We start from the raw sequence: 14,230 nt of genomic DNA, 5'->3' as shown, positions 1-14,230 counted from the left end.
CCCCTAATGCCTTGGCAGGGCCAGACCAAATGATTTCTCGGCTCTATGTGGCCGCAGGCCAGATGTCCCACCCTGCTCTAATAGTAGTAGAAGGGGTTACCTGATTTAGGTAATTTTTAAGTGTATTTCTCTTTAGTTGGTTAGAATTATTTAATAATTTTAACATTTATGTGTTGATTTTTCTTTTGGCCTATACTTAACCATAAGTAGCCTTAAAGCTGTTTACTTTCAAAATGCTTTTCATTTACATAATTATGATGTTAAAAGCTAGTAAAAATTAATTCTTGGGTTTCCTTTTCCTATTTGGATTTTGGTATAGTGGAAAATTTAAGGATAACATACTTTTCTATTTCTAATCCATTTGTATTTTGAGCAAATTACTAACTAGGATGCCTTCTTGTTTCCAGGTTTCTTTTGCATCTCTAGTTGAAGAACTTAAGAAAGTGTAAGTGGTGACATATTAAACTGGTCTCCCTCTTTTAGTCCATTTGCTTAGCGATGTATGTTAGTTTAACTTTCACTCTGGAATTTTTCATTGATCGGATAAGCTGTGATTTCCCTGGTACAACGTGATGGTTAAAAAATGTATTTCCATAATTGTTTCCATTTATTTTCTTAACTTACAGCAATGCATTGTTAATTTTCTGTTTCTGTGGTAGGAACTATTAAAGAATAGGTTTTATTAGATGGGGAGATAAGTTCCTTGCTTGTCTCCTTTCTGAGATGTCTATAAAGTTTGATTCACAATTGTGTGTAAGTTCTATCACAGCTTTTGCAGCCCTAAGAGCCAATATTATTGAGAGGAACTTGATTCTCTCTGCTATTCTTCAGGGTACACCTCATATTCTCTGTGTACTTCCGAATCATGTCACTAGCTTCTCCTTATGTGCATAGGCTTCAGCTACTTGATAGTTACTGATTATTTCTCATTTAGAAAGAGCTTAAAATATTATTTCCCCTTCTGTCTGATATGTTGCTATTTTACTTAAAATGGGAGAATTCATTTGGTGAGCTTATTCATGATTTGGTGCTGTTCTTAGTTGGTGATGGTTTCTATTCAAATTTAATACCCCATTTCTTTATCTAAGAATTCATGAAAAAGATGGAAAGATCAAGTCTGTGGAAGAGCTTCTGGAAGCTGAACTTCTCAAAGTTGCTAATAAGGAGAAAACTATTCAGGTATTGGCAGTGAGAAAACTGTGCTTGTCTATTTGTTTATCAACTTTAGTGAATACCACGTAATTTCATGTGTTTGTCTGTACATTGCATTTTATGTCAATTTCTGTGTTTCCATTGTCCAATCTTGTCTGTTTTGTCATTGTCAAGGATTTGAAACAGGAAATAGAGGCTCTAAAAGAAGAAATAGGAAATATCCAGCTTGAAAAGGCTCAACAGGTAAAAATCCCAGAGCCATAGCATGACAGATTTGTTAGTGTATGTGTATTTATAAGCTACTTGGTTTTCTTCTTGTTACTTGGAAAAAATCTTTTAGTCGTGTGATGTAAGTATATTGGGTAATGTGCTTTTTATTTTTTTGCCTGATTTGAGAAAGCATTCTTGATATTTAATCAATGAGTCTTTGAACTGTTGAAGATTCCTTTTTAGAAAGTTTTCTGTATTAATGTTTCATTTTAGTTTTCCAACTTAATACACGAAACACTTGGTAAATCTTTTTTTAACTTTTTTCTTAACTGCGTGGACTGTAATGTTTTGTTACAGAATACGTATTGCTCAACCTTTGCCTTTAGAACAGTGGTTCTCAACCTTCCTAATGCCGTGACCCTTTAATATAGTTCCTCATGTTGTGGTGACCCCCAGTTTCATTGTTACAAATTGAACATAATTAAAGCATAGTGATTAATCACAAAAACAATATGTAATTATATATGTGTTTTCCGATGGTCTTAGGCAACCCCTGTGAAAGGGTCGTTCGACCCCCAAAGGGGTCGCGACCCACAGGTTGAGAACCGCTGCTTTAGAACAAAGTACAGATTTCATATTTCAGAGGTAAGAATGGTTACTGGAAATAGATGGGTTTTGTTGAATTTAATCCAATAAGGCTTCATTGAAAAAATGGTGAGGCTGCATGGAAGAGATTCCAATAGATTGATTCAACAATATTTTTTGAGTTCCTCCTACTTGTCAAAGGAATATGTTAGTGATTGAAGATAATGTGTTGAAGGAAATGGGGTATGATGAAAGATAAAACTCCTCTAAATACAGATTGAGAGATCAGGAAAGTTTCCTCCTGAGGAATTGATATCTAAGCCAAGCTCTGAAGGGGCTATGGGGGATAAAAGGTACTATAGAACTGTGTCGGATAAGAAAATGAGATTAAAGAAGGACACTAGAATGCTACTGAATAGTTGGCCTTGAAGACTGGGAAAGAAGAGCTCTGATATGGTAGGGAGGTATGTGGACAGTTTAATGTTCTAATTTTCACAATTACAGAAGTATTACATTATTTAGAGTTAGTTATTCATAACTATATTCCTTGCCACCACCTGCCTGCCTACCTTACATTTTTAATTTGTTATTACTCTTACTGTGACATTGGAATCAAGAGATGACAAAATCAAAATGCATCTTATTTTGGCATGAATAATTCATCGAGGATTTTTGTAATTTAGAATGTATCTGTGTTTATCATAAAGCTTTAATAAGGTAAGTTGAAAGGATTATGAATGCTTTTTCTCTGCTTTTTTCTTTGTATTTCAGTTATCTATCACTTCTCAAGTTCAGGAGCTTCAGAACTTGTAAGTTACATTTCTTTAATTTCCCTTTAATATTTCTTTTCAGCAAGTTAAATATAATCATAACAAAAAGTATAGCTTCTTTTTACTTGATTTTAAGTAATATTTTAGGTAATATCAAATTATACCTCAAAAGGCCTTAAGGTCTTAAGTTTTTATTGGAATTTAACCTATAGGTTTTTATTTATCTATCTATCTATTTATTTATTTATTTATTTTTTAGGGGAGTGGGGATATAGTGGAAAGTTGTATTTTTTTGATTTATAACCTGAATATGACCTTAAATTGAGATGATCCTCTTTGCCCATTTTCATAGCCACTGTGAAACTGGCTGTATACATATTTCAAAACCAAACCAGTTGTAATAAGCTGTCTAAATTTGCTGGTATTGACTTAAAGAGCATGATTTGGAGTGGGACTACAACTATCCTAGTTTAGTCAATATCTGGATCTTCAGTGATAGATGGATTTGATCATCCTATGCTTTTTAATTTGATATATTCATCCTATGTTTTTTAATATGATATCTCCAAAATCTTGCATGTTTAACTTTTAATTTATTTAAATTAGCTTGGGCTATAAATATATCTTTCCCAGTCTCCATTATTTTTGCTTTGTGTAGTCTTATAACATTTCCATTGATAGTTCTTCTTAACTTACTGTCAGATTAAAAGGAAAGGAAGAACAGATGAATACCTTGAAGACTGTTTTAGACGAGAAGGAGAAAGATCTAGCCAATAGCGGGAAATGGTTACAGGTGAGAAGATAAAGATAAAGAAAACATCCTTTTTATACTTGAATATCAGTTCAATTCATACCTATTCTTTTTCAGGATCTTCAAGAAGAAAATGAGTCTTTAAAAGCTCATGTTCAGGAGATAGCACAACATAACTTGAAAGAGGTATAGTATAAGCAGATAACCAGAATATTACATAAAAATGACTGTATTAGAAAGCAAAGAAGGTAATCTGTTCTCTGAATTTCTTTGCTTAAAAATTATTGTAAAACTCATAGACACAACAACAGTATGGTTACCAGAGGGAAGGGGATCATTAAAGGTAAAAGGAGTTAAATATATGGTGACGGAAGAAGATTTGACTTTGGGCGGTGGGCACACAGTGCAATTACAGATGATATATCATAGAACTATACAATCAAAACCTCTGTAACCTTATTAACGAATGTCACCCCAATAAATTTAGTATTTAAAAAATTGGTAGGCTTTATACTATTACTGATGTGGAATCAGAATGTTATTTATTTAATTCAGTATTGATTAATAAAGATGTGTTTTTAATCTTTAAACAAAAATTATTATTGTGCCACAGTTTTGTTGTTGATAAAATAAGTTAACTTTTAACCCTGTCAAGTATATTACCGCTTGATTTATCAACCTAAGCCTAAAAGGAATTTCTATCCTTAAATTTTCAGGTGGACTCTTAGGCTCATCCTAAGTGTCTGTGTTGAATTAATTTATTAATCTCTAATCTTTTAAAGAAATGGATATTACAGATTAAGTTAGAACTTTGTAATTTTTAATAAATTATTCTGTAAACTTAAAATTACTTTAAAAATCTGTTAATTAAAAAAATTAAAGCAAAATCTAAGGGGAAAATTTAAAATTCATTCTGTCTTTTAAATTTACCATATATAATTATGTTTTTATGTTATTGGTGAGGTATTTTACATATATATATGTTATAGTGTCTGATCTTTTTGATGTTAGAATTGAAAATGTGAATCTGTTTCTTAGGCATGTTCTGCCTCACGGCATGAAGAACTTGAGACTGTGTAAGTATATTTTTAGCTAACATTTAAAGAGAAAGTTCTCATTATTTTTCATAATGTGCTTGAATATTATAATGAGTTTCTTTTAAATCATTAACTTTCTGGTTAAATAGGAAATTGTAGTCCAGAGGCAAATAAGCAAAGTCTCTGTTTGGTATAATGAAACATGGGCCTTTTAGAAGAGGGAACTCTTGTACACTGCTGGTGGGAATGCAGATTGGTGCAGACACCACTGTGGAAAATAGTATGAAGGTTCCTCATAACATTAAAAATGGATCTGCTGTTTCACCCAGCGATTCCACTTCTGGGAATATACCCCTATATTCATAGCAGCATTATTTACAATAGCTAGGATCTGGAAGTAGCTCAAGTGCCCATCAGTATATGAGTGGATAAAAAAGCTGTGGCACATTTACATCAGGGAATACTATATGGCTATGAAGAAGAAGAAGGATTTCTTACCCTTTAAGACAGCAGCATGGAGGGACCTGGAGAGTATTATGCTAAGTGAAATAAGCCAGTTCGAGAAAGACAAATATCACATGATCTCACTCTTATGTGGAATCTAATGAACAAAATAAATTGATGAACAAAATAGGTCTAGAGCAGTGATGGCGAACCTATGACACACGTGTCAGAGGTGACGCGCGAACTCATTTTTTTGGTTGATTTTTCTTTGTTAAATGGCATTTAAATATATAAAATAAATGTCAAAAATATAAATCTTTATTTTACTATGGTTGCAAATATCAAAAAATTTCTATATGTGACACGGCACCAGAGTTAAGTTAGGGTTTTTCAAAATGCTGACATGCCGAGCTCAAAAGGTTCGCCATCACTGGTCTAGAGGTATAGATGCAAGGAACAAAATAACAGACCCTGGGGGTAGGGGTGGAAGTGGAGGGAGGGGGAAGGGATAGGAAGAGGTTAACCAAAGAACATCTATATAATAAAAGCCTAGTATGTTGAGTGTCCAGTCGTCCGTTCAACCAATCAAAGCGTAATATGCTAATGATATGCGAAGGCTGCTCAACCGCTCGCTATGACATGCACTGACCACCTGGGGACAGATGCTCCAACCGATAGGTTAGCTTGCTGCTGGGGTCCAGCCAATTGAGACTGAGCGAGACGGGCCAGACATACCCTGGAGCCCTCCCGTGGTCTCTACCCGGCCCTGATTGTGCACTGGTAGGGGTCCCTTGGCCTGGCCTGTGCCCTCTCGCAATCTGGGACCGCTCAGGGATGTCGGAGAGCCAGTTTTGTCCGATCCAGCAGGCCAGGCCAAGGGACCCCACTGGTGCACGAATTCGTGCACCGGGCCTCTAGTATATGCATAACCCATGAACACACATAATGGCATGGGAAAGCCTGGGGTGGGGCGGTGGTTGGGATGAAGGGACAAAAAAAGAAAAAGTGGGAGTCATCTGTAATACTACCAACAATAAAATAAAATTAAAAACAAATAAATGAATAAATAAAAAACAAATAAATATGGCCCTTTAAGTATTTTTCAGACACCTGGAGACTTTATCCTTCCCCAGCCCTTCAGACTCATTTTCTGAAATACTCTCTCTGCTTAGTATTGACTGGGGTTAAGCTTGTTGCAATTCTTGTAAAGAGAGGTAGGAATTATTTCAAATTAAGATTATTTTAGTATTTGAAAGAATAATGTTTTAATTAACCAGATGATAATTTTAATCATAACTTGATAATAAATATTGACTCTTTCTATAAAAATGACTTGCTTATTGGGGAAAATGGTATCTGTTGTCATCAGTATGCTGTGCAGAATAGTAAAAATATTGAATCTGTTTCTTATAAAAATTTTATCCATAAAGTCTGTTTTCTTAAACTAAATCAGTTTACAGTGGTGAGAAGGGTACCTGGACTTTATCTTTTTGGTCCCCTATAGCCGTGGTCGGCAAACTGCGGCTCGCGAGCCACATGTGGCTCTTTGGCCCCTTGAGTGTGGCTCTTCCACAAAATACCACGTGGGCGCGCACGTACAGTGCGATTGAAACTTTGTGGCCCATGCGCAGAAGTCGGTTTTCGGCCTGGGCGAGTCTATTTTGAAGAAGTACTGTTGATATTTGGCTCTGTTGGCTGATGAGTTTGCCAACCACTGTCCTATAGAATTCCATTTAAGAGGTTTTGCTTTGATGTGATGTCATCAGTCTTTATTGATGTTTAAGAAGTGGCCTAATAATCTGTGTCTTTAAAAGTAAGATATTGAGGATATTTATTAGGTCACTAGAGGCTCAGTGCACAAAATCCGTGCACTGGTGTGTGTGTGGGGAGGTGTGTCCCTCAGCCTGGCCTGCGCCCTCTCGCAGTCTGGGAGCCCTTGGGGGATGTCCAACTGCCGGCTTAGGCCCACTCTCCATTGGACATCCTTAGCGCTGCTGTGGAGGTGGGAGAGGCTCCTGCCACCGCCGCTGCGCTTGCCAGCTGTGAGCCTGGCTCAGGGCTTCTGGCTGAGCAGCGCTCCCCACTGTGGGAGCGCACTGACCACCAGGGGGCAGCTCCTGCATTGAGTCTCTGCCCCCTGGTGGTCAGTGCGTGTCATAGCAACCAGTCGTTCCGCCGTTCGGTCGATTTTCATATTAGCCATTTATTATATAGGATTGTCCTCAGGAAGACAAAGGAGATGTCTCTATTCCTGGCATTAAGAGTGCTCATTTGTAGTACATAAAATATTGAGATTAAAGTAGAGACTTCCAATATTCTCCCCTCCCCCATAGCTCTTAATATTTATATCTTGTATTAGTGTGGTACATTTGTTACAATTGATGAACTGATATTGTTATATTGTTATTAACTAAAGTTCATAGTTTCCATTAGGTTTCATTCTTTGTATGTATGGGTTTTGAGGAATGTATAACAACATGTATCCATCATTACAGTATCATAAAAAATAGCCCTAACTTGTTTGGTTCAGTGGATAGAGCATCAGCCTGTGTACTGAAAGGCCCCAGGTTTGATTCTGGTCAATAGCATGTACGTTGGTAGGAGGTGTGCAGGAAGCAGCTGATAAATGTTTCTCTCTCATTGATGTTTCTAACTCTCTATCCCCTCTCTCTTCCTCTCTAAAAAATCAATAAAATATATTTTAAAAAAAATAGTTTTGCCTTCCTAAAAATCTCCTGTGCTCCACCTGTGCTCCTCCCTCCCTCCCCACCACTCATCCCCCAATCCTTGGCAACCACTGATCTTTTTACTGTCTCCATAATTTTGCCTTTTCTGGAAAAGTCATATAATTAAATATATAGTATGTAGCCTTTTCAGATTGGCTTCTTTCACTTAGTACTACGTATTTAATATTTGCTATTCTTTTCAGTTTTTAATCTCACTCTTTGAGTATGCTCTTTGCCATTTTTAAAATAGACCTATAAACATGTTGAAATTCTAGATTAAGGTGGGAGAAAAATAACTTTCAACTCAGCAAATATTTGAGAGCCTATTATGTGCCCTTGGTACTGGGAATACTGAAATGGCCAAAATGGCTAATGGTGTTAAACATTATGCTGGAGAGATCTGTATTTAGGATGACAAAGACAGTTGGAATTCACTTGGGCCATATATAGTAATGTTACCGACAGCCCCCTTGAGTTAGAGGGAGGGGGCTCTCCCCTCTTTGGCTCTTGTTAATCTTGCAAGAAAGATTTGAAGAACAATGACAGACAGCAGCTTTAAAACAAAGCAAGTGAATGTATTAAGAATACACTTGGCATAAAGCATAAGTAGGCAACTCAGCTAGTCTGATCACATGCCTGGTCAGGGTTCAGGGGTTTTATACCCTTTCCCCTATAGGTTCCTAAGTTCTGCTGGATATCTTCAGTAGCAAACTAGGTTTCAAAGTCTTCTTCTGCATTGTTGTAGAATGTTTGAGATAACTCCCTCTCCCCTCTTTCCTGCCCTGACATCCCCCAAATGATATTTGTCCTTGAGTTTAGCTGGCACAAATTGTATTAATTGGGTCTTTGTTCTCTATTTTTACAGCCCAGTGTGATTTAAGCTATGTATTCTCTGGTTAGGGAGGAGAAGTATAAACCATTTGCTCTCAAGTTTCCTTGGTTGGGAAGATAAGGTCTTGCCATTCACAAGCTGGCTACAAGCTGCTCAAACTGTTGGCCTTGTTTAATTTTCTTGTCTCAGTTTCCCCATTCCACTTGTCCAGGAATTTTCCTGGTTTTTTACTATCCTGCCATAGTGAGACATCTCTGTGTTGGATTAGGGAGAGCCAGATAAAATTATATGTAGCATTTCTTCAGTACAAAGGGTTGGGAATTTTAGGGTCAACTAATTATGGCTTTTCTTTTAGATTTTTCTCCTAGAGAAAGCCATACTTGCTTAAGAACTGTTAAATATGAAATAAACTGTGTTAGGAAGTACTTGACTTTGAGTTGAATAATTCTGGAAATAATTATCTTTTAAAAAATTTATAAGTTGGTGTAATATGGGAAGAAAGCTGATAGGCATTGTTTCTGCTATCTTTTTTATCTTACAGATGGTATTGGAGTCTGCTTATCCTTTTTTATGTGTATAACTAAATATAAGGTGTTTGTAAAAATTCTAGGTTGAAAGAAAAGGAAAATGAAATGAAGAGAGTGGAAAGTATGCTAAAAGAGAGGGAGAGTGATCTTTCTAGCAAAACAAAGCTGCTACAGGTGAATGTTTAATTATTGTATGAATTATTTATATGTTTTTAATACAATTTTAACTACTACAGAAGAAAACAGAATACAGAATGACTCTTCCTCCCACACAGTCCTCAAAGATGACTTTATTCGTTTGTATATCTTTTGAGAACATGCCATGCATATGTATGTATACTTAATATACTTAACTGTCTTCCATATTTAACCATACATACTTTTGTATTTACTCAACATCCCCATTTAATAATGTTTTTGAGATCTTTTCACATAAGCACTTTTCTGTCTTTAATTTTCAATGACTTCATGGTATCCCATATAATAAAAGAGAAACATGTAAATTGACCGTCCCTTCGCTACGCTCATCAACCAATCAGGGTGAATATGCAAATTAACCCAACAAAGATGGTGGGTTAATTTGCATACACAGGCACCGGGCGGAGAGCAGAAGTGAGAGAGCTGGCAGCTTTGGGAGGACTTGGCTCCCTCGGTTGCTCCCTCAGTCACTGCCTTAGGGGGATGTGGCTCCCTTGGTCGCTGGGCAGAGAGCAGAGCAGAAGAGCCAGAGGCTTGGGGGACCGTGGCTCCCTCGGTTGCTTGCAGCACGGGGAGCACCAGGAATTCTGGGAATATAGTAGTTCTGATGGCAGCCCCAGGACCAGAAGCAGAAGCCCAGAGCGCAGGGAGCACCAGGAATGCTGGGAATTGTAGTTCTGGTGGCATACGGATCTCCTAGACACTAGAGCAGCGGTTCTCAACCTGTGGGTCGTGACCCCTTTGGCGGTCGAACGACCCTTTCACAGGGGTCGTCTAAGACCATCCTGCATATCAAATATATACATTACGATTCATAACAGTAGCAACATTACAGTTATGAAGTAGCAACGAAAATAATTTTATGGTTGGGTTGCAACATGAGGAACTGTATTTAAAGGGCCAGAAGGTTGAGAACCACTGCACTAGAGCAAAGTGAGCCTGGAGCAAGTTACTGTTGCAGTGGGGGATGGAGGGAAAGCAAAGATGAGAGACATAAGTAAAATCAGAGTGTCTAGGAAAAATTAAAGGGAAGATATCCTAAAACTTTCAGGAAATCACCAATGAAGCAAAGAAAAAAAAAGCCTCTATTATTCTGTGAGCAACAAACGAAACTGGGTTGGGGGTCTCAGACAGTTCGTTCATATGATTGCAAAGACAGAAACTCCCTGATTGGAGAGGGCTCCCCTGAGGGCTCCCAGATTGGAGGGTGCAGGTTGTGCTCAGGCCCCCCCCCCCCACCCCCGTGCACTTGGTCCCTAGTTTTACTATATAATTGTATCATCCTAGTTTATGGATACCTAGATCATTTACAGTTTCTTGTTACAGCAGTTCTACAGTGAATATCCTTGTTACAGCAATTCAACAGTGAATATTCTTGCACACACATTTTTAGTACTTTTATTAGTATATCTGTACCTAAAATTCCTAGAAGTGAAATTTGGGATCAAAGGATTATGCAGAGTTGTTTTTCTCCTTTTTGAAAGTGATAGTTAAAATAGAAAATCAGTGTATCCTCACCTTCATGTAGTTAATATTGAAAGTACTTACAAAACATTCATTTGAAGTGCAATAGCAAATTTTAGATTTCTGCATTGTCTCTGACTACTATTGTTCACATTTCATGCTCCAATGGTTGGTTTTGTCAGTTTCCTTCTTCCTCCCAAGTAGATTAATTTTAAATTTGTTTAATAATACTAAATCATCCTCCAAAAGTATTTTTACTCAGCTACCTTTCTGCCAACTGAGGGCCGTTTTCTTTTCATCCTCCAATAGTGACAAAGATGAAGACATTTGGTATGGTCCTTGGTAGATGGTCAGATTGTTTTAATTTGCATTTGATTATGAGAGAAGCACTCTTGTATATGAATTGGCCTTTATTTTTTCCCACATTTTTTCTCCAGGTTAACTTTTTCTTACTAACTTAATCCCTTTCAACATATAAGGGAAATTAGTCTTGTCATATGTGAGGTGATTTATTCTAAGTTTTTCTTTTGTGTTTTTTCCTCTCTTTTGGAAATTTAAAACTTTTATGTACTCTAGTATAATTTTTTTAGTTTTAAATCTTGGGATGAAAGGCATCTCTCATATTATCATAAAAATATGTTTACATGTTTCTTTTAATACATTTATGATTATATTTTTTTGTTGAGATGTTTTATTCATATGTACTCTTTTTGGGTAAGTTATGAGAATAACATTTCAACTTAAAAAAAAAGAAGGCTAGCCACATTTTTAAATAATCCATGATGATTATTTTAGTGTAGTAGTTCTGCCCCTCAGGGGACATTTAGCAATATATGGAGACATTTTTGTTTGCCACAGCTGGTGGATCGGGACCATGGATAAAGCTAAGTATCCTACAGTACGTGGGACAGCCCCTCATGACAAAATAACAGCTAGCCAAAATGTCACTAGAATTTGTCCTATTGGTTTAAAATGTTACCCTATACTAAATTCTTATAGGTATTTGGCTCTGTTTCTGGATCCTATTTTCTTCATTGAGACATACCCACTTTTAGACTAGTACGAAATAGTATAATTATTCTCATTTTATAATTAGGACTTTTGCCCCTTTAAAATTACTACTATTTTAGAATTTTCCTGGTTTCAAAATAAAAAGAAAACTCTCTGTCCAGGTATTAATGTTTAATTTTTGTTTAAATAGGAGGTACAAGATGAGAACAATTTGTTTAAATCCCAAATTGAACAGCTGAAGCAACAGAACTACCAACAGGTAGGTACTATGAGATGGTTTGCCATTTATTTATGTGGTGAAAAATTATATAACACATGATGGTCTGGATAAAATTCTTACCATTTTGCCTTTTCATTGAGAATAAAGTATGTGTTGTTTTTATTTATAAGTGTTTTATCAAATTTCCTGAAAAAACAAAGCAGTTTGCTATGCCATATCCAAGATAAAATTTATAATTTATAAAGTACAGTGTATACATAAATAATGTGTATTCCAGATCTGTTATGTATCGCTGTGCGTATTTTCACATCTTCTAGAATACCTTTTTTAGCAACTCAGTTTAAAATCCTATGAGGTCACTTTTAACGTGTGTGTAGACCCTACTACCCCTTAACCCCAAATGAAATGTCAATAATTGGAGAGAAACTAAGAAATGTGTAATATTATGGTAAGTAATAGTTTACCACTATTTAAATAACTTTTTCGAGATATAATTCTGCTTGGTTAAAATTTTAAAAAGATGTTAACAAAATATTCTTTAATTTATGAATGTATATGGATAAACTAGAAAGTTTTTTCAGGGACAAAAAAATTAGTTCCTGCTGACAAGAAGCTTATAGTAGTTTAATTTGAGATATTGGAGTCATCAAGGAATAAATATCATATGTGAAGGGCTATAAACCTTTACATATTATGTAAAATTAACTTTTTGGTACATGCAAGTTTACTCTTCCTAATTTTTATTTTGACTTCATTTATGGTATTTTTTTGACTTTGGGAACTTAGTGTCGTCATATAGGAAATACACAGTATGAAAATTTAAAGGTATTAGCTCAGTGCTTTGCACCTAGTAGGAAATTGATAAATTGTTAAATGAAGAGTTTAAACATGTAGTGACAATGAAGATTCTATTTAGGGCTTAGTACATTTTACAAATTTGTATATGTTTTTACTAAAATTACTTGGTGACATATAGAATGTATGACATGTTTACCTTTGGTGTTGTTTAAATTGATGTCTGAAAAGAGTTAATTTTTTAAAATCTTCTGGAAAGCTGTGTTTTGAAATAACATTTAACTCTTTTTAATAGGCATCTTCTTTTCCCCCGCATGAAGAACTATTAAAAGTGTAAGTAATAATTTTGATTCTTAATTTGGGAAGTGGTAACTTTTTATGTGTTAAATAGTTCTAAAACAAGCAATTTACTGTCATTGCAAATGGTCACCAAATTTTTACAGTTCTTTTTGGATTATTTGAACTGCAAATCAGTAGAGTTTAACTGTGCCTTTGGCTAAGCTAATGTACCTTTTAATAGTATTTGGATTTCTTTGAACATTTTGTTGAGGGAAATTTTTATTTATTTTTTTTAGTCATTCCGAAAAAATCCAATAAAATAAACTATACTTTGAAGGCTTTACTTATTTAACTTAAATTTTGCCCACTTACTCTATCATTGTGGATTGAATGATGAAAATTTGGTTTAGCTTATGCATTAAAAACAAACAAACCCTTATAATCTGTATGGGTGCTCTCTTCTAAGGAGACTTTTTAAAACTGAAAATTTTTTTTTTAAATTCTTGACCTGTACTTTTCTCTAAAGAGGCTACATTTAAGGTCATTTCAGATAAGTTGGTATATTTCAAAACATTTAATGTCAAACACATTAGTAATTAGGTGATATAAGTAATCTAAATAAATATAAATCTATATATAAATATATGTGTGTGTGTGTGTGTGTGTGTGTGTATATATATATATATATATATATATATATACATACATACGTATATATATATATATTTTTTAAAACAATTTTTTAAAAACAAAATTAGCTCTTGGCTTGAGGACTATACAAAAACAGACTGTGGGGTCACACCCAGAGCCCTAGTTTGCCAAATCCTTATATAGAGCTTTATTTTTAGGGAAGAGCTATTTATAATTTAAATTTCTACTCAAGCTGCTGTCCACTATAACAGAATTGAATTGTGAGTCTTTGCCATTGCTTTCCACTAACTCATTAGATAGAACCAGAAAAACAGGAACCTCGAGACTGTTACAAAAATTACAAGGGAACACCTACCTTACATTAACTGCATACTTTTATTGTGGGTTAGCCACTTTAAGAAACTCACAACTGACTTTATTATCTTCTAGAAAAAAGTAATATTTAAGAGAGTGCTTCTACATCAGTTTCATTCTTCTGAAAATACACTGAGTGGCCAGATTATCATGACCACCTGACGTTTGTAGGAAAATTAGCTATAATTTCTCACTGAAGTTGCTAGAGGGCCGGACCTTTATAA

At 35.4% G+C, this 14,230-nt stretch overlaps 1 protein-coding gene across 11 annotated transcripts in view; it reads left to right on the top strand.

The window, feature by feature from the left end:
- Positions 1–14,230, top strand: part of KTN1 (kinectin 1) — a 102,421-nt gene that overhangs the window by 56,402 nt on the left and 31,789 nt on the right. For all 11 annotated transcript variants that reach the window (XM_023763432.1, XM_023763435.1, XM_023763431.1 and 8 more), the window contains exons 22-31: positions 408–445; positions 1,089–1,179; positions 1,327–1,395; positions 2,719–2,756; positions 3,420–3,510; positions 3,586–3,654; positions 4,507–4,544; positions 9,118–9,208; positions 11,898–11,966; positions 13,018–13,055. In XM_023763432.1, the coding sequence (XP_023619200.1) occupies positions 408–445; positions 1,089–1,179; positions 1,327–1,395; positions 2,719–2,756; positions 3,420–3,510; positions 3,586–3,654; positions 4,507–4,544; positions 9,118–9,208; positions 11,898–11,966; positions 13,018–13,055 (632 nt within the window). The remainder of the gene's footprint in view (positions 1–407; positions 446–1,088; positions 1,180–1,326; positions 1,396–2,718; positions 2,757–3,419; positions 3,511–3,585; positions 3,655–4,506; positions 4,545–9,117; positions 9,209–11,897; positions 11,967–13,017; positions 13,056–14,230) is intronic.

Source organism: Myotis lucifugus, unplaced genomic scaffold, assembly GCF_000147115.1.
Source record: "Myotis lucifugus unplaced genomic scaffold, Myoluc2.0 scaffold_284, whole genome shotgun sequence".
Lineage (NCBI taxonomy): Eukaryota > Metazoa > Chordata > Mammalia > Chiroptera > Vespertilionidae > Myotis > Myotis lucifugus.
Note: the sequence above shows the minus strand (reverse complement) of the source record. Positions and strands in the feature narration are given on the sequence as shown.